The 27,973-nt window shown below is 37.9% G+C and overlaps 1 protein-coding gene across 1 annotated transcript; it reads left to right on the top strand.

Moving 5' to 3' along the window:
- The first annotated feature begins 951 nt into the window (after positions 1 to 951).
- Positions 952 to 27,973, top strand: zbtb45 (zinc finger and BTB domain containing 45). Its single transcript, XM_020920175.2, has 7 exons — positions 952 to 1,224; positions 3,244 to 4,247; positions 9,274 to 9,529; positions 9,983 to 10,117; positions 16,269 to 16,409; positions 19,256 to 19,529; positions 23,162 to 27,973. Exons 2-7 carry the CDS (start codon positions 3,505 to 3,507, stop codon positions 23,566 to 23,568), a joined length of 1,956 nt encoding a protein of 651 aa, XP_020775834.1. The 5' UTR covers positions 952 to 1,224; positions 3,244 to 3,504; the 3' UTR covers positions 23,569 to 27,973.

Below are 27,973 nucleotides of genomic sequence, written 5' to 3'. Positions count from 1 at the left end.
GCGATATTATATTTGTTATTTTCTTTTATATTTCACGTCGGGAGAAGAATTTCCAAGACACGAATGCGTTTTTACCTGTGCACTGCTGACTCTGTTCTACTGGCTCTTCGACCTCGTCCTGACGCCGCCAACGTGAACATGACGTTTACATCGCTGTTACTGCGCGTGTTTTGTGTGGGTTTCCGTCAATGAGTAGAATTACCGAAATAAAAAAATGTATAAATGTGTTTTTTGTGTGTGTGTGTGTGTGTGTGTGTGTGTTGTTGTTGTCCCAACAACACATAAAAACAGGTTTTATAATAAAGCAACTCGCATACAGAAACACTAAAGTTAGAGATTAAAAATCAGATTAAAAAACATAACGCGCTAAATATGACTGTAATTAATTAATCGCAATTAACGCGATAATTTGACACCCCTATATATATATATATATATATATATATATATATATATATATATATATATATATATATATATATATATATATATATATATATATATATGTACCCAATGTACCCATGTATTATATAAATGTCATTTTAGAATAACAACAATTATTTGGAAGCAAACTTTAATATGTGCCCTAATATAATCCTACTCCAGCAATCTGCTAATGTAATGAAGGTGGGCTGAAGACTGAAATAGCTAATCCATACACTATAACGGTTCAACTCAAATTTGACATTGTGGCTTAATAATGTTAGTGCCTGGACAGAATGAAAAAAAAAGCTGCTATTGTTTATTTTGGTATATTTTAGTTCAATTAAGCTATTATTAGTCCTTCAATTATTACTTACGTAGTAACCTACTTTGAGTAAACATGGCTATTTGCTATTTTATTTGAATGCAAATGAAAGCTTAACAATAGCCTCACTTTCCCTATGTTTCTTTGTTGAGATAACCAGAAAGTGTGTGGGTGTTCCTGCAGATAGTTTGCATGCAGCCAGCTGGCACTGTGCAGGTATTTGTCCTACTTTACTTTGGGTGTGATCAAGGGCTGAAACAGTAGAACAGAACCCGCCTGGCAGCATTCATTCACGGCTGTGGATAGGGGCAATAATCCGCAGTCGCACCAGCCGCTCCAGCAGTGCCCGATGCGCGTGGGTCGGGCTGTCTGTCTCGGTCTAGTCTACTGTTTGTCTGCAGCTCAGGTTGGATCACGGAGGGCTTCCTGCGGCATCAATCTGCCTCTAACACACAAGCGGCGGGCTGACACTGCGGGTAGGTAACACATATAACACGTTAATAACGCCACATGAACAACGAGCATATTGCATGTAACGATGCGTGCTCGGAACATAAAGAACTGGCAGCATGCTAACTTTGATAGTTGGCAGACGGTGATGGCTAGCCAGCATTGTAGCCACGTTAGCAAATCTTGGTAGCATGGGTTGAACTCGAATAAATAGAAGGCTGGGCAACGTGCCAGCTTGGTTAACATGTTCGGTGTGACCCCGTAACGACTTCTTTGATAAAATTATGTGGTTTGCACGAGTAAACCCAGATGCTTTTGCAGATTTCTGTGCGAGAGCTTGGGCGCTAATGTCAACAGCTAACGCTAGCCACCGTTAGCTGCCAGCGCTTAACCAGTTTGTTCTTGTTGTTTGTGCATTAAAGCATTTGTTGTAGAGAACAGGGTGTATCGATGACACAGTGTAGGGGCTTTAGTGTTTTTTACCTTTACATCGAGTCGTCGGGTTTGTAACAGAAGTGTGTCATGTGCGGTGCATTAGGGCCACCCACAGAGCAGCACGAAACTGACCCGCGGCACGTGCTGTCACCACAGGTGAGTCAGGTGATGCGCCGAGACGTCTCCGTCCGCATCGGAGCGAGGACTCTTTAATGTGGGGAATTGTTTGTCTCGAAATGTACACAGTTAAAATTATTCATACGGGATTTTTTTAGGCCTGACGCGCGATTTTATTGTCATTTTGCCAGGAGACAGCGCGAGCACTGTCATAGGAGCCCATTTTTTTAAAAGGTGCACTATGCAACTTTTCTCTTGTCTACTTGTCTTCATGATGATGTTGGTGCTTTGTCTGGAATGCTCCACAGTATTGCATTAAACTAATGAATTTCGCTTAAATTCTAATTAATAAATTAAAACATACATTCTTACTGTGAACAGCCAGTCTCCACAGATTTAACTTATCCTGGTGACACCTGCTTGTCTCAGTGGAGTTAGATGAGCTTCATGCGACACTGCAGAACATTCAGCAAAGCAATAACACCTCCATGGAGACATGTGTTGGACCCTCTATCACAAAAGTCTGATATTGCTCCTTTAATACACAAGAAAATCACATTGATAATTGTATTGCACCTAGTTGTTAACCGCAGCAGTGTTGGGAGTCTCAGGGACTCATCATGATCATGTTCTAATTAAGTCACAATCATGTCATAATCATGCTGTCAATTGCAATCAAAGTGTAACATAGCATGCATGGATGTTTTTCTCTTGTGCTAATTAAAATAAAAGGCTACTTGGAACACAACCCACTTGACTGACTACATTGCAATGAACAGTAACTTTGTTTGCATCAATACTAAAAATCTGATATTTCTCTGATTTCTGGAGTTATCATATTACCAGATTCTAATATAAACAGAACTTTTGATGTGATGTGAGTAATTTCTTTCAGATTGTGCCAAAACATGCAATACTGTGCAAAAGTATGACACTTTAGTGAAAGAAATGCAATATGTAATGTGTACAAGTATGACGATATTTACACTGAGCGACCCTGTATAGTTCAAATGTTATGTGCCACAAAAAATAAAGAAAATATATCACGTCTTTTGCAAAAAAGTATGTACAATAAATATTGTCCCACTAAAAATATTGTAATAATTAGGGGTAGCAGTGGCATTATTGACCAAAATTTATATCTTAATATTTTTGGGCTTATTCCGATGCCAACATCCATTATTGTGATAAACAGTGAGAGACAATTGTAAACATGCCTGCAGTTGTGTTTGCTGAGGTTGAAGCATTGCAAAAAACAGGAAATGTAACATAAAAGTGCAGAAATATCATGATTGTTTGGGCTATTTGGACGATTATGTTATAGGCTCTTTTTTACAGACTTTATAAATAGATTTTAGTCTGTTAATTTACTCAATAATCTTATTTTGCAAACAATAACTGAGATATTATTCATCTTTTGGTATATCTTCCACTTCTAATAGTAATTATCATGACTGGCCACTCTACTAATGACTGTAATTTTGTTTCTACAGGTGACTGAAGCTGTGCTCTCTCTCGCTCAGGACCACACCCCCTGCCCCTCCCCTCAGCAGACTTCTCCCCCTCCTCTTGCCTCATGGCTGTGTGACCAGACAGGGCTCACCGTGGCCCATGCGTTGGACCCGTTTCCCTCCCTGTCCTCCTGCTCCCTCAAGCTGACGCAGAACCCCAGGCACCTCCCTCCCCTCCCCCACCCCATCTCCCACCCGGTCCCCAGTGACTCCCCCCCTCCTCCGCCCACGCCGCACGCTGCTATGGCCCCTGGCACGGAGACGGTCCACTACATCCACCTGCACAACTCCAGCCAGTCTGTTTTGGAAGCTCTGCGCACCCAGAGAAGAGAAGGCCTATTCTGCGACGTCACTGTACGCATCCACGACTCTTCTCTCCGGGCCCACGCCTGTGTCCTAGCCGCTGGCAGTCCATTTTTCCAAGATAAACTGCTCCTGGGCCACTCTGAAATCTCCGTCCCGCCACTAGTGCCCGCTGAAACGGTCAAACAGCTCGTGGATTTTATGTACAGCGGTTCCCTGGTCGTGCTCCAATCTCAGGCTCTGTGCATCCTCACCGCAGCCAGCATCTTACAAATCAAAACGGTGATTGACGAGTGCACGCAGATCATTTCACAAAGGAAAGCCGCGGCAGGGGCAGCAGCAGCAGCGGCGGCAGCAGCAGCCAGTGGGGGCGCTATGCTCGGAGGTATCCTGCCCAAACAAGAAGACCGCGGAGGGGGTAAAGGCCGCGACAGCAGTGGGAGTTGTTCTGGTAATCCGGGCGGGTATCCAAACTTCTCCAACTTCATGGCCGATTGTGCGAGTAACATGTCGGGAATGGGAAATGGCGTGAATGTTGCAGAGAGCGGAGGGATGGAGCAGCAGAACGCAGTGAGTCTGATGGGGCTCGGAGACATGGGGCCCGGAGGCATGTGCGGAGGAGACGGACTCGGGTCAGGACAAATGCTGATGAAGCAGAGCCCAACCTGCACTCAGGATGTCCGGTAGGTGCAATATTGAATACCTTCATGGTTATATTTGATTTAGGGCTGCTCAATATTGGAAAAAGGAAAATTGTAAAATCTTATGCACAATTAAAGGACCTGATATCTGATTTTATTCTTGTCAAGATAAATGCTCTTTACATCATGCATCGTATGATAAAGCAGTTAAAAAATGCATAGCATTTTATCTTGTAATAACTAACATAGAAGCTTTTTTTGTCCAATCAGGCACATTGTTACAAAGAATAATGGGAACCCAACTGCTAACTATCAACTGTAAATGGTATTGAGAGATGGGAGAACTATAAGAGAAACAACTGCATGACACTATCACAGACATTTGTTTCTGTGTTATGTGCTATTTCACAAGGGCAGACAAACCAAAAGTTTAAACTAAAACATGTTCCTGACTCATGGTTTGAAAGCAGGTACGGGCCATTTAAAGGTGCACTATGTAACTTTTCTATTGGAGGACCTGCCATCTGCTTGTCTCATAGAGATGTTATGGTTTTGCTTCTTCTATATGAATGAATAATGTAGAAGAAGCATCTTCATGGCATTACTTGCATGGATGTGATGGGCAGACTTCTTATGACCACAACAACTGGATTTCCTTTGGTTTGTTCTTTATTATTTAGATCCTTGACTATTTTGTGATGTTGATCCTTCCTTGTTCCTTGTGTTTCAAGTACATAGCTATTTTTAGCACCTTTTAGATCATTCTAATTGGTAGGTTGGCCCTCACCCTGGTCCCTGTACTGTGAACCTGTGCAGCTTCATTCAGGAAATCCGGGTTTGACAGAGCAAGTTGTGAACCTGTTTCAGAGCATCGCTTATCCATTGGCACCCATATCTGGGTTTGTGTATTTGAGTAGAGAAACTTGCCTAAGATGAGTTCAGCCAGCTTTGTAATACAAGCCTCTGATTTGAGGTGCTTACAGGAAGAATGCATGTTCTCTGAGGTATTTCTAGCAATAAAAATATATCTTGCATTCATTCAATTAGAGCAGACCTGGGCATTGTGCAGCTCCCAGGCCATATATAACCCTTTCGTTGACTCTGACTGGCCCGTTTAAGATAATTTGGAATTACAAAATAAACATATTTTATAATTTTACCTCATGCATGAGCTAAAGCTGCATTGCTTTTATTTTAGAGATGTTTTTTTAAATTACATTTTTTGTAAAGCAACCTAACGTTTTCACTGCTTAGTCATAACTTGTTCTCTTACAATTATCAAGAAGTATTTTGTAGAATTGAATTAAGCATTTTGGCTCGGTCCTTGGCAATATTTTCTATTTCTCATGTGGGCCCATGGAAAAAAATAATTGCCCACCCCTGAATTAGAGTCAAGTTTAATGCCATACTGTGGAACATTTGAAATCAAGACGAGCATATAAGATAAGACAAGAGAACTTTTATTTGTCCCGCAATGAAGACATTACAGTATTGCAATGCACAGCAAGAGGATAGAAATAGGCACTCAAAAGTCAAGATAAATAAATTTAATTGAACACAACACTTTGTATAATAAAATAAAATAAGGGACTACAGCACTACTATATACAATAAGTGGCTCTATTATTATGCACAACAAATTTATCTCGCAACAATGCAGGATAAATAGATAATTTATATGTATAGAGAGAGAGAGAGAGAATACATATATAATATGTATATCATATTTTTTACAGTATTGCACATGATTACTACACGTGAATGACACATGTACAGGGATAGCATTGTTCATTGTACAGGCTGACAGTACCAGGAAGAAAAAAAAGACCTGCGGTACTTCTTTAACATCGAGGGTGTATCAGGCTGTCACTGAAGCTGCTTTTCAGACCAGACAGGGTGTCCTGCAGGGGGCGACACTCATGCTCCAGCATAGGTGTGACTTTAGCCAGGACCCTCCTGTTTGTGTGTCTGTGTTGTAAGTTCAGTCCAGTTTGTTGTCCATATGAACACCTACATGAACAACCATATGCTGGACCCCAACCTGAAAAGTTACATGCACCTTTAGAGCCATAGTTGTAATCAAATTTTATTATTAACTGCCAAAACTATGAAAAAAATCACATACATTTAAGAATGTGTTCCAGTTCAAACTACAGGTTTTTGGGTTTGGTTCACAGGAGGATTCTATAAGGACACTGAGATATTTAGTTCTCTGCTGTCAACTTCTTAGTACCTAAATTATCTATTACCCAGAGTTCTACGTCACAGGTGATGTTATAGGCCACAGTGGGATGAAATGAGATGTTTTGCTTTTAGATATTCAGTAACTCACCTCTGCTGAAGCTGCCGCTATGCACTGCAGTAGATGACTCATAAACAGCACGTACCAACAGCAAAACGTATAGACAAACTTTTAGGAATACTGTGGAGACGCTACTAATTGTGCCAAGTGTATTGTGTCATAAACTGCTATTTCTATTATTAATGCACAGGGAGATATAGCATCAAAAAGACATGCAAGTATAGATGACATTGTATTGTTTTAGATCTTGTTTAATGGGAAGCAAAATTTTAAATACATTTTAATCAAGATCGAGATTCAGTTTTAAATAATGATTCATTATTTGCTTTGGGTGTTAAAAATCTATAGGCAAGGCATGTGGCTTGAAGTAGGCATGGGAGTATCGGTATAGAGTATCAATACAAATGACTCAGTCCAAATGTCATCACACACCCATCCTACAACAGCTCCACCGGCTCCCCATTACACAGGCCACATTCAATACAAAATCCTGCTCCTCAGTTTCAAAGCCCTCCACAACCTTACACCTTCATATCTCTCTGAGCTCCCTCTGCTCCTCCTCCTCTCTCCAGCTCTCTGTGCCCTCTGCACCTCTTTCTTCTTCCACTCCTCCTCTCTCCAGCTCTCTGTGCCTTCTGCTCCTCCTCTTTCTCCCTTCACTCCTCCTCTCTCCAGCTCTCTGTGCCTCCTGCTCCTCTTCTTTTTCCCTCCGCTCCGCCTCCTCTCTCCAGCTGTCTGTGCCCTCTGCTCCTCCTCTTTCTTCCTGCGCTCCTCCTCCTCTCTCCAACTCTCTGTGCCTTCTGCTCCTCCTCTTTCTACCTGCTCTCCGCTTGTCCTCCTCTCTCCAGCTCTCTGTCATCTACTCCTCCTCTTTCTCCCTGCACCCTCCTCCTCTCTCCAGCTCTCTGTGCCTTCTGCTCCTCCTCTTTCTTCCTGCGCTCCTCCTCCTCTCTCCAACTCTCTGTGCCTTCTGCTCCTCCTCTTTCTTCTTCCGCTCCTCCTCCTCTCTCCAACTCTGTGTGCCCTCTGCCACTCTTCTACTCAGCTCTGGAACAACCTCCTGACCTCCGCAACACTGACTTACTCCCACACTTCAAATCCAAACTCATCTGTTTAGACTGGCCTATTCACTCCACCAGACCACCATAGCTGCACTATTTGCACTATTGAAATGCCTTCACCCATAAGGTTAGACCACTATCAAGATTCAGTATCAAAAAATTATGTCCTAAAGTACTTAGTATTGTTTTAATTTTTAAAAAATAGAAAAAAAACTGTGGTATTGTGGCCCCTCAGCCATCATCATTGGAGCAGAGTTCAGACTTTGGAGAAAGAAATTTCACTGTTTTTTGCAATTAATTTGCATAGATTTAAATCTGCCTGTTTATTTTCAAGAAATTGATATTAAAAGTACTTTTATCTGTTTTTAATAAATTAAATCCAATCAATATAAGGAAACAAAATCTGACTGAATGACTATGTGTGCATGGTGCTATGGGAGGCTTGTTAAATGTGTTAAGTGCAATAAAAATGTAAGGTATTATTATTGTAGTCTGTAGAAAGTTTAAAAACCACTGATGTTGATCATTTCATAAATAAATAGATGTAGTTGTAGTATCACTACTAAAACTCAATTTTGATACTGAGAAAAAAGATTAATACCAACTTCTCCACAATAATGGAAAGACTATGGTGCTTAAGTACTTTCTTAAATATTATTACATGGTCTTATTTATTATTTATTATGGTTCAAATCTATCCTATATTTGTGATTTCTTCCTGCATCAAAACTTGTTGAAATTAGTGTCTATTTTGGTCTAGTTTTTAGTATTTTGTATTTTTAGTATCATTTAGTTTTTTGGGTATTGTTTTTTGTTTGTTTGTTTGTTTTTGACAACTTGTATGATTAGAACTAAACTATTTTTTTTCTGGGGAGTGTGATTGTTATTCCATTAGGGCTGCAACAAGTTAATCAGTTCATTGCAACTTATCTATTGTGACAATTAATAACTAAACTCAACTAATTTAATAATGGAATAACTGGTCTATAACAGACTTAAAACATGCTTCAAGCTGACAGAAGAGGTTTTATGACTTACACAGAGCATTAATTACATGGAAATGACTTGAGAAATAGGTAGCTTTGTGTTTTAGATTAAATTGCCTGGTTTCAAAAGTACAATCTTTTGAAATCAGTATAATTCAACTGCTATCTTGCTATTTACAGTCATTTTCAGTCTGTCTGTATAATATACTTTATTAGAATGACCTGAAGCCATTCATTTTCAGCTCTGTCTGGGTAAAATTTGGTAAAAATCTCATGTTCAGCTTTCACATTTTAAACAACTATTCAGCTAATTAAAAGAAGAGTCTCTCCAGTAATTAATTAACAAAATAATTGTTAGTTGCAGACCTAGTTTTAATTTATGTTTTAATAGTTGGATTCTGTTCAGTGTACACAGTTTAAACACATTCAGGAAGATTACTATTATCTGAAATATGAATTGCTAAACTAATACAAGTATCACATGCATTTCAGAACCTATCAGTAGATATATAAACCACAGGGTTAACAGGTTTTATACATTTTATAAAGATGGAAAACTATAATACTTGAAATTTCAGTCTTGCCATATTGCACCCATTCAAATTTTAATCAGATTGCATTTTGACAAATCTTGCAGTCTTACTTGTAGTTGTAACATAGTTTTTCTCCAGTCTGCTTTGTCTGGTCAGATAAAATAGCCCTTGCATTTGTCCACACAGGTACAAGCTGCGTGACCTGTTAGCACAGACGGCTAACGGTGCTAGCGGGGGGAGCACTGGAAACCTTTCGGGTGGCTGCAGCTCCGGGGTGGGCAGCGTGGACAGCATCAGCCGGGACAGTCTCCGCGGCAACGACCTCTCTGATGACCTGGTGGGCATGGACCGCTACAGCGAGGAGGAGGAGCTGGACCGCGAGCGCAGGGGAGATAGGGGGGCCGGGCACAGTCGCAAGCAGAGGCAGCCGCTCCGACTTCAGGTAAGAGGGGAGGGCGGAGGGAGAAAAGAGAAGGGGAGGAAGAGGAGGAGGAGGGGGTGAGAGGGGGAGGTTGCCATGGTTACAGCTTTCAGGCATGCAGAGCTGCAACGCGCCGCTTTTTCCTTTTCTGTTTCTGCTGGCTTTCCCTCTTCTCACTGCATTGGCGTATAGCGCTGAGATGTTTCGGCACTTTGCACAATCGGAGACAAGCCCTCATCCTAACTTCAACACCTTTTGCCTTGTTGTTCTATGGACTTCTGCATATTTACTGTAGGTCATTAAACTTGTTAGCCCCTGCTGCTTGCACAAAAAAGGACAACCGCAGGCTGCTCTTTCTCTTGCTCTGCTCTTTGTCGCTCTCTGCTACCGCTGCTGCTGCTACTGCTTCTACCTTCCAATGTATTTTCCATGCCGTGTATTTTCTCTCTCTAAGATCTACTTTTGTATGTGCAGGTGCTGGGGGGAGAAGGCGTGGTGGTGAAGGATGAGGGGGTCCAGGACACTGATGGGTCGGTGTATGCACTGGAGGACGGACGGAGAGAGGGAGACCACCAGGATGCACAAGAGACCATGGCAGGATTCGGACAGGTGAGCCACAAACAAAAACTAATGAGCTAAGAAAACTAGTGTACACAAAAGAGACATTTTCAAATTTGAATACATTAGGGCAGTGTTTCATGCTGCTCTTCAAATATGATTTTAATCCATATTTTACAAAACAATTGTGCCGACCTTTTAGATAAAAAAAAAAAAGAATAAGGAAACTCCTTTATTTAAAATTGTATAGAGATATGTTCTAATTTAACTAATTAGGACATTGTTTCTCAAACTGTTGCATTTGTTGGAAATATCAGTTTAATGCACATTTTTGTCCACTTTTGGGTTATCACAGGTTCAGAATTGGTAAAGCAGTTGTGCAGACCTATTTTAGACCTGGTTTAAACCTTGTTAAGGCCTGGTTAAGACTTGTTATTGCCCAGTTTTAGACCTGGTTACAAGAGACCATTGTCAGAGTCGGACAGGCCATAACCAAAAGCCAGCCTAAAATAAAACTGCTTCATGTAAAAATGTGTATGCGAAAGAGACATTTTCTAATTTAAATACCTTAGTAACAATTACAGTAACTACACTTTTAATAATTGCCTTCATGAAGCATGAACAAAGACTTAATTGATAATGAACAATTATTAAGAATGATTCAGGCTTTGTTACTGAATAATTAAAACCCTAACTCATAAAAATAATAAATTTCTTGACTAAACTGTGACTAAATCTGAAAAATTCTTACTAAAGTGTTTGTTCATAATGAATGCGGTACTTTACGTTGCAGTTCAAATATCTGCCATCTAATCCATATTTAGTCCTTTTTTGGGTTACAACAGGTTTAGAACTAGGAAAACAACTGCGCAGATCTGTTTTGGACCTGGATTAGGCCTAGCCTAGACCTGTAATAGTCCGGTTTTAGACATGGTTTAGATCTGATAGTAGGTACTTGGTGTGAAAAGTTTAAGAACTGCAATAGGAGGTCATTAATAGGATACTGTAAAAAATACATTTTACTGCACACAAGTTACTGCATGATACTTGAGAACACAATATAATGTTACTAATAAAATGCAGAATTATTATTTTTTGTTTAAATGGGTAATTTGTGTTTGATGATATAACTTATAAATGTAATCTTTGTACCTGATGGAAACTGAGAAAGAAGTCAACTTTTATAAGAAAAAAGAAATAAATAGAAATAAAATAAAAATAATTATGCGTTATGTGACTTTTCTGATAGGGGGCCTATCACCTGCTTGTTTCCAGTGAGAAATTTTTGCGTTATCTGGAATGTTTCACGGTATGGCATTAAATGTATATATCTCCATGGAGACAAGCAGATGACACCATCTGGCAAGGGCAATAACACAACCTGTAATTGAATGAATGTTAGATATCTTGATAAGTTTAATGCCGTATATTCAAGTATTACTGGCAAAGAAATAACATTTCCATGGAAACGAGTAAATGTGTATCCTGCACCAGGAAAGTTACATAGTGTACCTTTTAAAAAATCCCATAATTTCCAGGTTCTTATGCAATGCAACCACTTTATAATGGTAAAGTGTACTTGCTATAAGGGTGTACAATATATGGAATGTCATTGTAACCCAACTTATTATTCGAAACTTAAATCCACTGTATTGCATTAGCCTATGTGAATAATATGCAGTAATTCCCGGTGGCTCCATGCTGAAGTGAAGGAGAAGCGGTTGGATTCTGCCGCAGCCTGCTGTACTCTGCAGACTGTACCAGCAACATCTGCCACACAGAGAAAGAGACTCCACTGTCAGAGTCCTCCAAAGTGAGGCATTCAGGTGCAGGGAGGGAGATGCAATTTAGAGGCTAGAGACATCAGACACACTATTTCCCTTTAATAGAGGAGATAATAATAAGATAAAAGATGATAGATAATAATATGTCAATTTTTTTAATACACTTCAATAAGATTAACAAGAATAAAACAAAACAGCCTTTTGTTTGGATGCTTTGTTTTGTACTACATTGTCTGTGGAGCACTGATTAGCACTGTTGGCTCACAGTAAGATGGTCTAGAGTTTGACTCCAGGGTGGCACAGGGCCTTTCTTTGGGGAGTTTGCATATTGTCCCAGGTGCTCCGGTTTTCCCTACTGCTAAAACATGTACAATAGAGTCCCCTCTGGGGACAGGACTCAGGTACCAGTTAGTCTGTCCTGGTTAAATGAAGGTAAAAAAATAAGAAAATAAATAAATTAACCTGTCAATCACTCAGAGCCAAGCAGAGGCTGACCAATAGGAGAAGGGGGTGGGGAAAGTGTCTATGTTAGAGCAAAAAGCTACATTACACACACAAAAAAAAAAATCTGAATCATGATAAGATCATCAAAATACCATCATCACAGATTTAGCTCACAATTACATATTTTTTCACAATAGCACCCACCCCTAAAGAGATTAATTTGGTCTTCTTTAACATATTTCAACTGCTTGTCATCCTCAGTAGTCACAGGTTGCTGGCAAGACATAAAAGTAAAATGATAATATCTAATTGATTAGATTTGCTATTTATGTTTTAATAAGATTCTGCTCAAAATTCACATTTAAATGCAACTAGATGATTTGACAGTAAATTACATTAAATATGAACTGACAAACTAATAAAAGAATTATGTAGTTGTTTGCAGAGGAAATTATGGTACTTCAAAAATTACAGCCTTTTCTGTGATTAATGTTGAAATAAATAAATGCAAACAAAAATTTGATTCAGTCTTAATTTATCTAGTTAAACCTTGTTTATCACTACAGGTTTGATATAAAGTTACATAATAGTTGACAGCATTTTAATCTCTTACATGCGATATGTCATATACATTAATCCAGCTCCACCCTTTTTGGCAAATGCTCCTATTATCTCAGCTTTGGGACATACTGTACAATACAGAAAAGTCGCACGACAGGTCTAACCACAACATGCTATCTTTGGTGGGTGAAAATACTGTATGTTGTGCATGCAAATAATGTTAGGCACTCTGTACATATATGAATGTACAAGAGGAACAGGAAAACTACCTCTGCTCACACAAGACTGTCACACAAGTTTAAGATAGTTTGAGAGCCCTAGCATGTAAGTTTTTCTAGTAAGGACAGTCGCAATGCAGTTTGTAAGTATTCCAAATTACTTAAACTATGTAACTTGTATTTGTTTTGCCTGTAATGTTACACAGTATGGCACTGAACGCATATATGTTGCTTTTATTTCACATGTTTTTATTGCTCAAATGTATGTATTGTATGTATGCATTTTGTTGTGAATGAGTTCACCTTTACAGACATGTGACCTGTAACATGGCCCGGTGCTTGTTTCTATGGATCTACACAAGTTTAATGCCATACTATGAGATATTCCAGGCAAAGCAATTACATCTCTATGTAGACAACCAGAAATGTTACATGCAGTGCAGATTTAAAAAGATTATCTGATTGTATTTTCTACTGTCATTAGATTAAAGTTAAGTCAAGGTTAGTTAGGTTAAGGTTTTAAAAAGTAGCACAATGGTAAGGCCTTACTGGAAAAAAGTGATGTATGTTTGCATGTTCTTCCTTGGTGCTTTTGGTTGCTCTGGATTATGTCTTCAATTTAAAATGGATTTGGTTTATTTTACATCACAACAATATAAGGATCTTAGGACCCTAGTTTAACATTTAGATTGAGGTCAGAATTGGTAGAATTAGGGCTGTCCAATTAATCAAATTGTAATCAAGATTCAGTAATTTCTAAGTTTCTAAGTATATTTTGTCTTTTTTTTTTTTTTTTTTTCCATATTTTGCAGTTGATACTTCTGTAATTGATGGACAATATGCAAATTAATGCAAGTTTTTAATTATTATTTTCAAATGGGCTTTAGCTGATAAAAGCCTTTTTTTTACTTTATTATTGATAACTTACAAGTGTTTGGCTTATTATTGTGCAATAATATTATAACAGATGTAGTACATGGTAAGGAAGAACCGCTGGGAGGCAGGGACTAAACTAAACATATACTGATAAAGCAAACCAAATTAAATCAAATAATTGTCCATGATTCAATGTTATTGGATGTTGGAGTTTGAGGTGGCTTTAGCCAAAACAAAAACCAGAGTGCAGTTCTCTCAGTTCAGTTTGGAAACTCAGGAAATGAATCCACGCACCACGCAAAAGTCCTTTGGATTTCTTGTTCAGTTTGAAATGTCCATACCAGCAAATGATCCAGAGATTTTGATTATGGAATAGTTGCTTTAGCTTTGAGTAGTGGGAGAAATTAACAGGCTACAGAGCCTTCTACCAGACCGTGGTTATAGGTGTAGGCAAGTAAAGAGACAACCAGACAACCCACTTCATTCATGCTCTCACATGATAATTCTCCACAAATATACAAAAACATGATACAAAATTGTACACAGCAACTTGACAAAACTAATGCAATATGCAGAAGTTTCATTAGGGGGTGCATACTGTGTTGTGATAGCGCTTTGAAGGGGGAATGACTTTAACACAGGATCTTGACTGGACTATTAACCAGCCTGTAGATGTTCTATGAAGCATGTCACGTGACTCATGAACCACTGTTGTTTCACAAGTGGTTCACTGGGGGGTGTTTATTTACAGGGGCTTTCACCAAACCATAGAACTCAACCTTCTTCTACAAAGTTTAAAAAATATGTTTGTGCATCTCTTCTGTCATGTTGACGGTTTGTGAAAAGAGAGGAGTAATGATTTTATGATAGTTAGTGATATATCTTCACAATCAGTTTGTGTCAAACAGAGAACCCTTCACTGTGTGGAACAAGATGGTAAATCAGCACTGCATTGTCACATTGGTGCAGAGGTTACCACTGTGGTTCTATAGAGCAAAGAAAATGAGTATGAGTTCCGGCCAACAAATGTATGCCGTAAGGATTATCTCCTTGTGCTAGCGCAGTTTTTGCTTTGTCTAAAGAAGATAAACATAAGCTAAATAAATAAGTAATAGAATTCATTTTTTAAGCAGGAATTTTAATATAACCTAAAAAAGGTTAGCAGTGTAATAGTATAATATTATATATTATATTCTTTCACTATTCGCTTAATAGGCCCAAGCAGAGGGACGAGAATTGTCCCAGCAAGGGACTAATTAAAACCATACCTGGAGTCCTATCAGCACGGGTTCACAGTGTTGTGTCCTTTTCCCTATACTCTTCTCATTGTGCATCAACTGCTACACCTCCTGCTGTGACTCCCGAAAAGCTGATGAAGTTTGTAAATGATACCACTCTCAAATAAAATAAAAATAATAATATCATTGGCATCATATCACATAGGATGAAGTAGTCGATTCAGTAGTGATTATTCAGGTCACAATATAATCTTAAAAGCTAAAAAATTATAATCATGGCAATTTTAGAAGCAAAATTAAGTTATTTCCATAGAATATATGCTCCAAAAAAGTACAAAAAGTCATTTTTCATCTGACAGGTTATGTTGCAGCTTTACTTCATTCATTCCTCAAGTTAGATTTTATAAACCAGGCCACTAGGGTAACATGTGAGAAAATGGAAATGAAAGAAGATTAAGGCTTTCACTGTTGTTTGATCATAGTGTCAATAATTGCAAATAATTGTTACATTGGTGGCATAAGCATAGAAAACCCCAGACTGGTTTGGACTAACAAAATGGGAAAACCAGGACTGGATTGAAATGGATTTGATTTCAACCCTAGGTTACATAACTCTATCTCTTCTGCTGGTCAGCTGCATGTCTATAACAAAAAGAATCACCCCTTTGGGATTAATATAAGTCATTTTTGATTCTGACAGGACTTTTTAAATTCTGACCCATGGTTTCAGTCCATAGTAATACATTTTTACATTTATTTTCAGAAATCCTGATTCCACAGATAAAATTCAATAAAAAGACTGATATATGAACTGACAAACTAATACAAGAATCACATTTCAGAACATGTCTGTACAGATCTAAACTACAGGGTTAGCAGCTTTTCTGCATGTTTTGTTGTTGAAATTAATTATTAAATAAAAAAAAAATACACCCATTTACTAATTGTGATTTAGAATCAATTGCTAGTAACCTTGCAACCCTATTTTCACTGTTGGCTCACCAGCTTCTATTGTAGTCATTTAACTTTTTTGCATGTAATTTGATTTTGACATCTGCTTTTTTTTTTTTTTTTTTTGTAGGATTTCTATGATGAACAGGGCGTCTTTTCAGAGAGTTTTTGGCCTCAAAGTGAACCAGCTCAGCCCATGCAGTTTAACCCTAGGGGGCGTGTCAACAAGCCCCTGACTCCGCCTCCAACCTCACAGTCCATGACCAACCCGGTAAGACACTCTGTTTATTCCTCAGGCACTGTATGTGTAATGTAATCTAGGAAGCTGATTGACAAGGATGTGTGCATGGGCATGGAAATTATTATCGTATTGTCTTTTGTAATTGTGGTATCAAAATGTGTATAAATAGGCAGACAAGCCAGGTTTATTTCTAGCACAATATTTAGTGAAATTTTAGTATTGTGATAAACATTGTAATTATGATTAGAATAGATGAATTCAATTCTAAAATATGTCTGCTATACCATTAAAGAAAATCAGAGCCTTTTTTACTAGACCTACAAAGCTCCAGGTTGTTAGGAGAAGTGGATTTCTGCAGCTAAACGACTAGAGGCTAATTTAAAGATTTATGTTTAAGCTACAAAAGTATTTTTGCATTTTTTAAAATGTTTTTCATTTGGTTTTGTTTGAATGAGTTAACCATTGTCTTACAACAATTCAAAAATGTTATGGTTGTGTATTGTCAATTTTAGCAATCTATAATCTTTAAAAACACACCCCAATGCCAGATAAGGGTTGCTAATGTTGCTAATGCAAATTAATTTAAATATAAACCACTGTCTATCATAGAATTTGATAACAAAAAAAACTCCAACAGGGGACTCAGTGCCATTCATTACCGCTAATTAAGCATTGCCAATATGATAGCAAATAGCAATATCAATATGATATAATATGAAATTTAGGTGCAGCTCTATACAAGAATCCCATGCAATTTGAGATCTAAACGACGGGGTTAGCAGTTTTTTTTTTTTTTTTTTTTTTTTTTTTTTTTTTTTTGGGGGGGATAATTATTAAGTGTGGATATTTTTGTTGTTTACACATAATTGTAGTTTGTGCCAGTTGCTAATTACGACAATTCAAAGTCAGGGCCCAAGCAACAGTGTCCTGGATGTCCTGTAGGTGTCTTACAGTGAGTAGGCCATTATAGTATTCTAACCTACTACAAACTCATGGAAAGGTGTGGTTTAGTTTAATTTATACAACATTTTTAGATGGTTAAAAGCTGTTGATGTTAATGGTTTAATGTGGCTGTTATTATTATTATTATTACCCCTAGATTTGACTTCAGTCATTGTCAAACTGTTGTTTTGCATACACGAATTGATCTGTTGGATGCAGTGCCAGTAACCACTGGCTTCCAGTGAGATAAAGAAAAATAAGAATTTCATTTGTTCTTTGGTTATGGTGGCAATTCCAGATTGGGGGCATGAGCCTTTTTTTTTTCTATTGATTATTAGGGGTGTCAAATTATCGCGTTAATTACGATTAATTAATTACAGTCATATTTAGCGCGTTATGTTTTTTAATCACGTTAATCTCATTTTTAATCTCTAACTTTAGTGTTTCTGTATGTGAGTTTCTTTATTATAAAACCTGTTTTTATGTGTTGTTGGGACAACAACACACACACACACACAAACACATTTATACATTTTTTTATTTCGGTAATTCCACTCATTGCCGGAAAGCCACACAAAACACGCGCAGTAACAGCGATGTAAACGTCATGTTAACGTTGGCGGCATCAGTCGCACAATGGACGAGGTCGAAGAGCCAGTAGAACAGAGGCAGCAGTGCACAGGTAAAAACACATTCGTGTCTTGGAAATTATTCTCCCGACGTGAAATATAAAAGAAAATAACTAATATAATATCGCCTGAAAACAACCTGCATAGGCTCATGATGTCTGCACTACTGTCCTATAGTGACCTGCCACATGAGGGGACACGCACACAAACACACACAAATACACACAAACACAAATACACACAAACACAAATACACACAAACACAAATACACACAAACACAAACACACACCTTCATCATCGTCATTAACCTGAAAACGCGCGGACCACGTTTCCTTCCGTAGACACTGCGCGGACATCGCTGTCCTCCCGTGAGCCGCGTGTGGATCGTGTTTTCTCGCGTACGCGGTGTAAACCGCGCTTCCTCCTGTGCGCCTCTAAACCAGAACTAACACCAAGACTAAAACCAGGACTAAACCAGGTCTAAACCAGGTCTAAACCAGGTCTAAACCAGGACTAAACCAGGACTAACACCAGGACTAACACCAGGACTAAACCAGAACTAACACCAGGACTAAAACCAGGATTAATCCATTCCAGGATTAAACTAGGACTAAAGTAGGTCTAAACCAGGTCTAAACCAGGACTAAAACCAGTGATCTCATATATAAAGCATTTCTCTATCAATAATATTTTTAATGTGGTTAAGGGAAGACTGGACTTTTTATTGTCTTTAAGTAGACAAAAGTTATTATGTTCAGATTTCCTCATTTTTGCTGCTTTACAACAAACAGTTTCTTATTCATGGAGACTTGGGCTCAACAGCCAATTTGGAGAGATTTGTTAAACAATAAATGACTTTATAAAGTCACTTTTTTAAATCTATATTAGTCTTTTGATCTGCCACAATAATGTAATAATGAATTTAATGAAAATACCTCAAATTGAAGGCTTTTCTCAGCAATTTTTAGGTGAGATTAAAATGAGATTAATTAGATTAATTAATTACAGATCATAATTAATTAATCTCTCAATTTTTTTAATCGCATGACAGCACTATTGATTATACACTGGACTTTGTGCATTTACCTTTTGGATATCTCATGGCAGTGTTGGTGACTGAAACCTAGAATTTATTGTATCACAACAAAAATCTGCATTTTAACAGTTATTATTTTAGCTAACCCCCATCTATATTATATATTATTGGCCTATAGAATGTTGTGATGTCATCTGAAATCTAGCAATAATCATGAATAATTGTTAATAATAATAAATAATAAAGATTGTGATGTTCTCTTCATCAGCTCTTGTTCCAGTACCCAGTGAGCCAATCGCAGCCCGCTCCATATTTCGTGGGAGGACCAATGACGGGGATGGACAACATGGCCGGGGCAGAGCCTAATCAACAGGCCCCGCCTCCCACTCAGATGCCACCGGTCCCTCCCCCTTCCACCTCATCCTGTTCAGCGGGGCCCTCTCCCTCATCGCAGGGATCGGAAACCTCATTCGACTGCACGCACTGTGGCAAATCTCTGCGCTCCCGGAAAAACTACAGCAAGCACATGTTCATCCACTCCGGTGAGAAGTCACTCGCATTTTACACATATTTCACTGTTTGGTGGGACAGGTCTGGCCTTCTTGTTGGGCAATTTAAAAGCCCTGTACCCAATTTCCTTCCATGTATTTGAGGAAAATTTGTCCTGCCTCCGAACAAATATACTGTATAAGCAGCTCTTGAGGTCAAAATAAGTCTAATCTAAAGAGTTTCATTGTCAGAGTCAGGAATCAGGAAGTAAGTAGTAGGATGCTAGTTGCTGGCTGTGTTTAAAGGGCGAATTATGGTTCTGCGTTGACTCAGTGCTAGGGGTGTGCAAAAATATTGAAATATTGCTATATCGTATCATTTATTGTGATGATACAGTATCGATATCGTGGGCTGCTGTATCGATATATCGCTAAGAGTATTTTTTGGTATATTTTACTAAATAATTTTGTTACAGCGCTACAGTTTTGTTGCTTTTTTAGAGGAAGGAAACTTGTTTATGCAACACATTTGACATTTTCACTTTTTTGAGGATTAAAATGTGTCTGTTTCATATGAACTTTGCACAAAAAGTGGTTTAACAAAGACGTTCAGTATCACAGCCATGATTTAGCCATTATTTTTTACTGAACGGTTTCGAATTGATTTGACATATATTATTTCAAACTGAAAGTGCACTGTATCGAGATATGTATCGTATCGTGGCCTATGTGTCGAGGTATGTATCGTATTGGCAATCTTTTAATGATACCCAGGCCTACTCAACGCACACTGCCACCATCGCCTTGTCGCTGTCATTTTTTGATTTATGGATCCGCGTTGAGGTCTGTGCGCTGCAAAGTAATTCACCACCACAACACTAGGAGGCTAGGATCTGTGTCGTTTCGACGCGTAGTTAGAAAATTTTGGAGGTGCATGTCAGTTGACGCAGAGGCTCTGCAGAGGGGGCTCACAGCAACGTAGACTCTCTCCGTCCTGATGCAGACGATTTGACGCTGGACCATAAATTGGGCTTAAGTTTCTCTGGGCTTTAGGTTTAGAAATGACCCACAATCTCTGCCTGTTCCCTTCACAACTGAGATGAAAATCAGCTGATCAGTTGTGTCATGATATTCCAAATTCATATCATACTCTATCACAATATATAACCAGCAATGTGATATGGCCCAGGTTTTCTCATTCTCACTTTACAGTATGTGATCCACATCTATAGCATAACATGGACAGAAAGCAAGTTTAGATCATAAAAGGCAGGTAAGAGCAGAGAATAGTGTGGCAGCAGGAGGATATGGACACTGGCGGTTACATGCATGTGTCTGTGTGCTCTGCAGGTAGATGCATAAAATCACTGGATATTGCCTGGTTTTACAGTGGTGTTACTTAACTACTATGTTTAAAGGGACAATATACAAAGAAGCTGTTTTACATCTATAACAACGAAATCTGAGTTCATAGTGAGAATGTGATTTGTTTTTTGCCTTTAAAAAGACCAAGGATGTGGCGCACGCATGTTGGAAACATTTTATGGCAAACATTTTATGACAGATGTTTCTGAACCTTGTTCGTCACAGTGACAGATTGGAAATATCTATACTGAAACCTCTGGTATTGACCACCAGTCCATGACCCTAACATCATCTGTGTTTCAAATTGTGGTATATTTTTTTATTTACCTTTATTTGACCAGGTCAGTCCCACTGATATATGGAATCTCTTTTTCAGGGAAGTCCTGGAGCCTTTTATATATGTCTTGGTTTCAATGTTTGAACAATACTGGTTCAAACCCACTGACAGTCACTGAGCTCTTACTGGAGCTGGAGACTACAAAAGCACAATTAAAGATACTGGGGTTTTGGGAATGAGCATTCAAATCTGTGTGAACCTGTGTCTGGAAACATAATAGGTTATGTTTTTACAGCTTAAGGCATGCTGTTAAAGTATTCTTTCAAATTATAAACTGGATAAATTAGTTTGGATGAGGAGTTAAGTTTTGTCTTTAATCATTAATGCCGTTGTCATTAATATTATTTATATTATGTAAAAGTATGATTTTTAGAATTTGGGCATGTCTTACCATTTTATAGATCTTTAGAGCTAGAATTTGCTTGATAAAGTAAGGTTTGCAAATAGGCTATGCAGTAGTAGTAGCAATCCATAAGTTCCAACTTTTCAGACTCCTTCAAACTCTTAAGTGCTCTGCAGTAATTTCACAGCTGATAGTACTTAAGGAAGTTTCTCTGTTTTGTTGGAAGGACGACCTCAGGGCCTAAACTCTTATAGCGTTTACATTACATTTTACAGCCGGCTGTTGTTTGTGAGCTCAAGCTGTGCCGGAATACTTCCTTTAAAGGAGACATATTGTGCAAAATCAACTTTTTCAGAGCTTTTAAACATGTTATAATTGTTTTCCCTTTTCATTAACCCTCTCGAAGTTGTATTTAGAATGTTTCATGCATGTTTGAATAATCTTTATTATCCTGCATTCTAGACATCATTTGTCCATTCTCCCCGCATTTTCATCATCTCATTTTCAACATACTTTGTTCCCTAATTTTAGTTCTTTATTCATGTAGGATTCAGCTCTGTTTACAGTGACTAGCCGTACTGGGGCAAGCAGGGAAAGGATCATAATGAAACTCAAATGTCCCTCCCACTTTGAAGTCTGCTCTGGTCCCAGGAGAAAATTTTCCTTTCATTTATCGCATAGACATTTCTGAAGTCCAAAATGGCCATTTGAAATGCACAATAATGCAAATTGTTTTACAAGTTAACAGAAATAGATACAGAAATAAGTATAAAAGGTCTTGTGATCATTAGTTACCACATAGCTAACTTCTGGAACCAGGGGCTATTGGGCTCTGCAATTTTCCAATCAGCAGACTTGTTTCTTTCATTAGGTCGTTTTAGACCAATATTGTTATTTATATTGATCCACGGGCATCATAGATTGTACTATATAGTTGACAAAATGTCTTTAAGCCTGTATTCCAGCAAGTAAAGAAATTGTTTGTTTGTCTTGGTTTAATATGTGACATGTTTAAGCGTTTAGCCGCCTGTCACATTGCTGCTTAGTTCCGGTTATCTCAAAATGTGCGGATGTGCTCTTCCTGCTCCATTCATTCTCAATGAAGACTTAGCCAAGCCATAAATCAGTATTTAAATATTTGGCAGTGGTCAGCAAGTTACAGATGGATAATCACACATAGCATGATAAGACTCAGGAAACTTCTGTGGCCCTTGTACATTTTGTTCAAGTCTTATCTCTTAAGCAAATATCATTGTTTTCATCATGTATGATGTAGCTCATGCTAACCTTTAACAGTGACACAGGCACATAGACCTGTCACAATAACAAATTTTAAAGTGGGATCTATTGCTGAAGAAAATATAGATGATAAATTATCATATTGAAATGCCCCCAGAAATATAGATATTGTAAATATGCAATATTATTAAAAATCATGAGTTAATTACTAACATGTGATGAGTCAGTGTATTTATTAGCTCAAATCGTACTTTAGTACAAAAGAGTTCCCCACTTTTACAAATAAAAAGCACCCATGATAAATATGGACCCCCAAAAATGATTGTTCCATGTATTATTTGTTTAATGTTAAATCAATATAGTAATCACAGGCCTAACAATGGACGTTTTTACCCTGTGCAGGTCAGAAACCTCACCAGTGCTCCATCTGCTGGCGGTCCTTCTCACTGCGCGACTACCTCCTCAAACACATGGTGGTGCACACAGGTGTCAGGGCGTTCCAGTGCTCCATGTGTGGCAAACGCTTCACTCAGAAGAGCTCCCTGAACGTGCACATGCGCACGCACCGAGCAGAGCGCACCTTCCAATGTAACGTGTGCCACCGCGCCTTCACTCACCGCACCCTCCTGGAGCGCCACGCCCTGCAGCATGCGCACCACAGCGCCCCCCAGGCCCCGGGACGAGACATGACCTCACCAAGCACCAAGCACAGTCCCCCGGCACTGGGCGGGCCCTCAGGTATGGCCCCGAACCAGGGCATGGTCGGAGGCATGGCCAACATGCCCAGCCACGGGGCGCCCACCTCTTAGGCACAGGATGTGATCACACATGGGAGGGAGGGGGAATGTAGACATATTTAGCCCAAAACAAGAGCCATGAAAGAGAGTAAGGACAATGCAAGTTCTCTGCTGCTCTCAATAGTTTCAAGTGTCATGTCCCTGAAAATGAAGATTATGCTATGATCTATAGTAAATTAAATAATAGACTGAGCAGTCAGACCCATTCGCTTTATGAAGTGAATTATAAGAAAATACACAAAATTTTAATGTGAAGAATTGAATGTTTTTGATTGGCAGGTATGACCAAAAAGTAATTACAGACAATAAGTCTTGCCAGCAATTGCACTTAGATTTAGATTTTTCTCTATAGGCAAAGCTTATAGTTCCCAAAGCATTTCACATGTAGCAGTCATTGGTTGTTGCCAAAATGAGAGAACCTATGGGCATCAAAACTTGCAAAACTCTCTTTCAACAGCTCTTATAAGAATTTAGTTAAATACACAGATATCATTGAATCACCACATTGGGCAGGTCAACACAATGTAATAATGTTTAATGACAACTTTTGTGAAAAATTTGAAATCTCATGATGTGTATGTACCACTGCCAATATTATTTGACTGCACAGTTGACCTGTCCAATATGGCACCCACGTAAAGTACACTTAAGAAACTGTTAGTCAAATTCAGCCTCATTCTTGTGGTGGGAACAGCTAAAGACACATTTCAGGGTTCCTACAAACAGGCAACATGTACATTTATAGGATCTTAAATAGGAAATTGCACAAGACATTTGGGAAGAAACCCCTAGAAAAAAATTCATCTTCAGGTCTGTGTCCATTTTGACATACTTCATTGCTTCAGTGAAAAAGGATTTAAAACACTTTATTTGTTACAAGCACTATTTTATGTGCAGTGACCCAAAGAACATTTTAGCAGTTGTAATGCTGCTAGTCTAACTGGCACTTTTTCCAAATGAGGTGAGCTGAAAGCTGTCAAAGTAGATTAAGAATGATGTAGCAATTAGCATGTTTTTATCAATTTGATAATTAGGTGTTTTCAATTTAATAGTATATTGCACTGAAACTAGAATATAAATGTTGTAGCCTTTAAATCTGTCAATCGCATCAATTTGACCATTTCTTAGTTAAATGTAATTTATTACAGATTGTGAAATAGCAAGTAAACATATTTGGATTTTTACACTATTCCAAATTACATTGATATTGTATTACATTAGAATGGATTTTGGTTGTTTCTTTTGTCTAAGATGGAAAGCTGCCTCTAGCCACACATTATATATTTTTTTAATTTACAGGTAGCATAATATAGCTGGTGGTATATTGGCTCAAAAAATAAAGTCCTCCATGTAAAATTACATAGATATTCATAGATACTTCCTTGCTGCATGTGCAAAGCTTTCATTTTAACTATAGCCTTCTATACATTTTACTGCAGTCACAGTGGTGCCGAGTTGTCATGGAAACCATACTGTAAGGAAAATGTTCACTTTTTTGCACGGACTGCATATATCCCAGCACTTTTCCCCTAAAGAAGGAACTGAAAAACTCAACATGGACACGGACCTTGTTTTTTAAGATGTAAATTGTAGTTTTAAAAGAAAAAAAAACGTAGCTGTCATTGCTCTGTGTTGTGACATTAATGCTGTAATCATCGCTAACAATCATTAATGCTAAACAGCCATAGAACATAGGCTATATAAACAAAATAGCCAAATATAATAGTTTTTTTTTTTTGCGAAGGTTAAGAGTAGGAACCCTGTTTAAGACACCTGGAGTCACCAAAGAGGTTAGCAACATAAAGCAGTCACGAAAAGGGTTAGCATAATGGGGTGGGAGGGGGCAATGCTAAATTCACTTCATTCACAAATTATTCAACATATTCAGGATCAAAACACCAAAAAATACAAGTAAAATTGTTTCTCTTTCTCTCTCTTTTTATATCACATAAACTTGCTAATTCATTATAATGTGCCTCACTTAGTGCTGTGATGGAGCATGACTGAAACCCCACACAAGTAAAAGACTATTTAGAACAGATTGACTTGGTCGATAGGCATTGAAATTTTTACATGGAAAAAAAATATTTGATTTGGATAATACGGATTAGTAGATAAGGAGTGGGTTATCTGAAACTTTGTAGTGACTGGACAGTCTAATCTGACATACATAGTAGCTTTTGTTAATGTTTTAATAGTTTTACGTGCATTTCACAGCCACATCTACTTTGTACGCCCCATATAATACATGTCCAGGGACAAAGTACTATTGCAACTAACCAAGGCATTAGGTATGGAAATAGGGTATACTAGATCTATTATTAATCTGGTTAAATGTGAAATAGCCCGAGCAGCTAGCATTTCTGACAGCTGTCACATAGAAGCCCATTAACTGTAGTAATAATGGCACACAGGTAACGTTAGCATTAGCGCTACACTGTGGGGATCGTGTTTGATCTACAGAAACCTGTCAATCAAAGTATAATGTGACTCGAGAGAAACTAAATTAAAAATTCACATAAAGTGACAAATTTTAAGGAAAAACAAAATGTACTTGGTCTCCTCTGCACGGGTATTTTCTACAGTTTTATAAGCAGTTTTTTCTTTGGATCGCACATTCTACTGTTATCCAACCATTACCTCTTTTAACATAAGCTGAACTCTTGTGCAATATTTTAACTGTGGCCAAAACAGTGTTGGTGCTAATACTATTAAATAAAGGACCTGCATGTACACATATATAGACCAGCCATATCATTATGACCAGTATAAATCTCAGGCTAAAATATAGTATAGTATATATATATTCATGGGTTTCAATTTCCTCTTGCGGGTACCATTTTAAGGACTCTTGACCATTCAAAGAAAGAATATTTAGCTAGCAACAGTCCTGACTTTTCATCGCGCTGAAAGCCATGGTTAATCAGATAAGCTATAATAGATCACCTATAGATATTTATATTGCTGGATACTTTGTAGAGTTGCATTTTTAATTCAGTATTTTTTAACAAAATCTTTCAAGTAAAAATTTCCAAACTTCCTGAAGAATAGGTTACATGACCATGGTGTAGAAAAGGTTGCCATATTTTCAGATGGAGGACAGAAACTTATATAACTCTATAGGCGATTTACAGCTTTTGAAAGAAATACCCAAACTTATCTGTCACAAACCATAGGCCTATTCATTTTGCCATATTAATCTTATGGCATAAAGGGCATAAAGTAATGAATTTGATACCAATCATTCTTCTGTGATTGAATAATACCACCACTTCTAGAGGCTATTGTGAAAACACAATTTCACTTGAATTAATTTGTTTTGATAGAGAAAACGTTGAACTGTATACCAGTATTTCTTTCATGTGGATAAGTCCAGTAGAAACAGAGATATTAACCATAAGCCAGGACAAAAATATCTTAATTTTGTCTAAAGGCAAATACTACCATAGAAATCTGACCTGACACATCGTGGTTTAATTTTTTGGTGCATAGTTGTAGATTAAAAATGCAATGTTTTTCTTAACCCTACGAGAGATTATTATCCTGTGAAGTTTTATCAAGAGTTTAATCTGAATTTATGTCAAATCTATGAGAAAAAAAATTATACAGAAATGTATATAGGTGAATTTATATGAATGGAAAGGATATGGTTAAAGTTAAATAGATGCTTCTTTGATTGAATTTTAAGTTTAAGCAATAGCCACCAAGCAACAAGTTAATTACACTTTAATTAATTACACTTTAAGTTATGGTTTTGGGCACCAATTGAATATGTGTTTAATATAGTAGATTAATTAAACACAAAGAATTCAAAAAAAGTAATTTAAGTATTGTACAAATTGTTTTAAGTCAGAACTAAACCTGGACTAAACCAGAGCTATAACAGGACCAAGTCATTTGCTATCATTAGCCAATATAGATGATTCTAAACATTCTTACATTAGCACTAACCACTCTGCCACTGTGCATCATGAAAACCTTTTTTTTGTTTTGTTTTTTTGGTTGTTGTTTTTTTTAAAACCTGGTCATAAAGTTCTGGCTGGTCAATGCAAACCGTTACTCTTCCTCTATTTTCAATACAATGCAGTACTATAGGAACTCAAGAGTATGTTTTATCACTGCCTAAGTACCTCACTCACACTCATACACAAATACCTCCTCATGTACCCTCAACAGACCACTTACAAGATGTTTTTTCCCTAAGATTTGTCACTTTAAAAAACTTACAAGGACTGAAAATAGTTTTTGTAAGCCTGTTCACAAGGCTACGGGGACTTTACAGATTTACAGATCCTGAATTGGTTGAATTGAAGTGAATGAAGCTATTTCAGAGCAGAGCAACACAGTTGCTGAATGATGCTATGAAGAAGAGCAGTGTAGTGTAATGGAAGCTCTCACATCACAGAGGTCTGGGGGG

Source organism: Boleophthalmus pectinirostris, unplaced genomic scaffold (genome assembly GCF_026225935.1).
Source record: "Boleophthalmus pectinirostris isolate CB_2022bp ecotype Guang Dong unplaced genomic scaffold, ASM2622593v1 HiC_scaffold_22, whole genome shotgun sequence".
Taxonomy (NCBI): Eukaryota; Metazoa; Chordata; class Actinopteri; order Gobiiformes; family Gobiidae; genus Boleophthalmus; species Boleophthalmus pectinirostris.
This window is presented reverse-complemented; position numbering and strand designations above follow the sequence as displayed.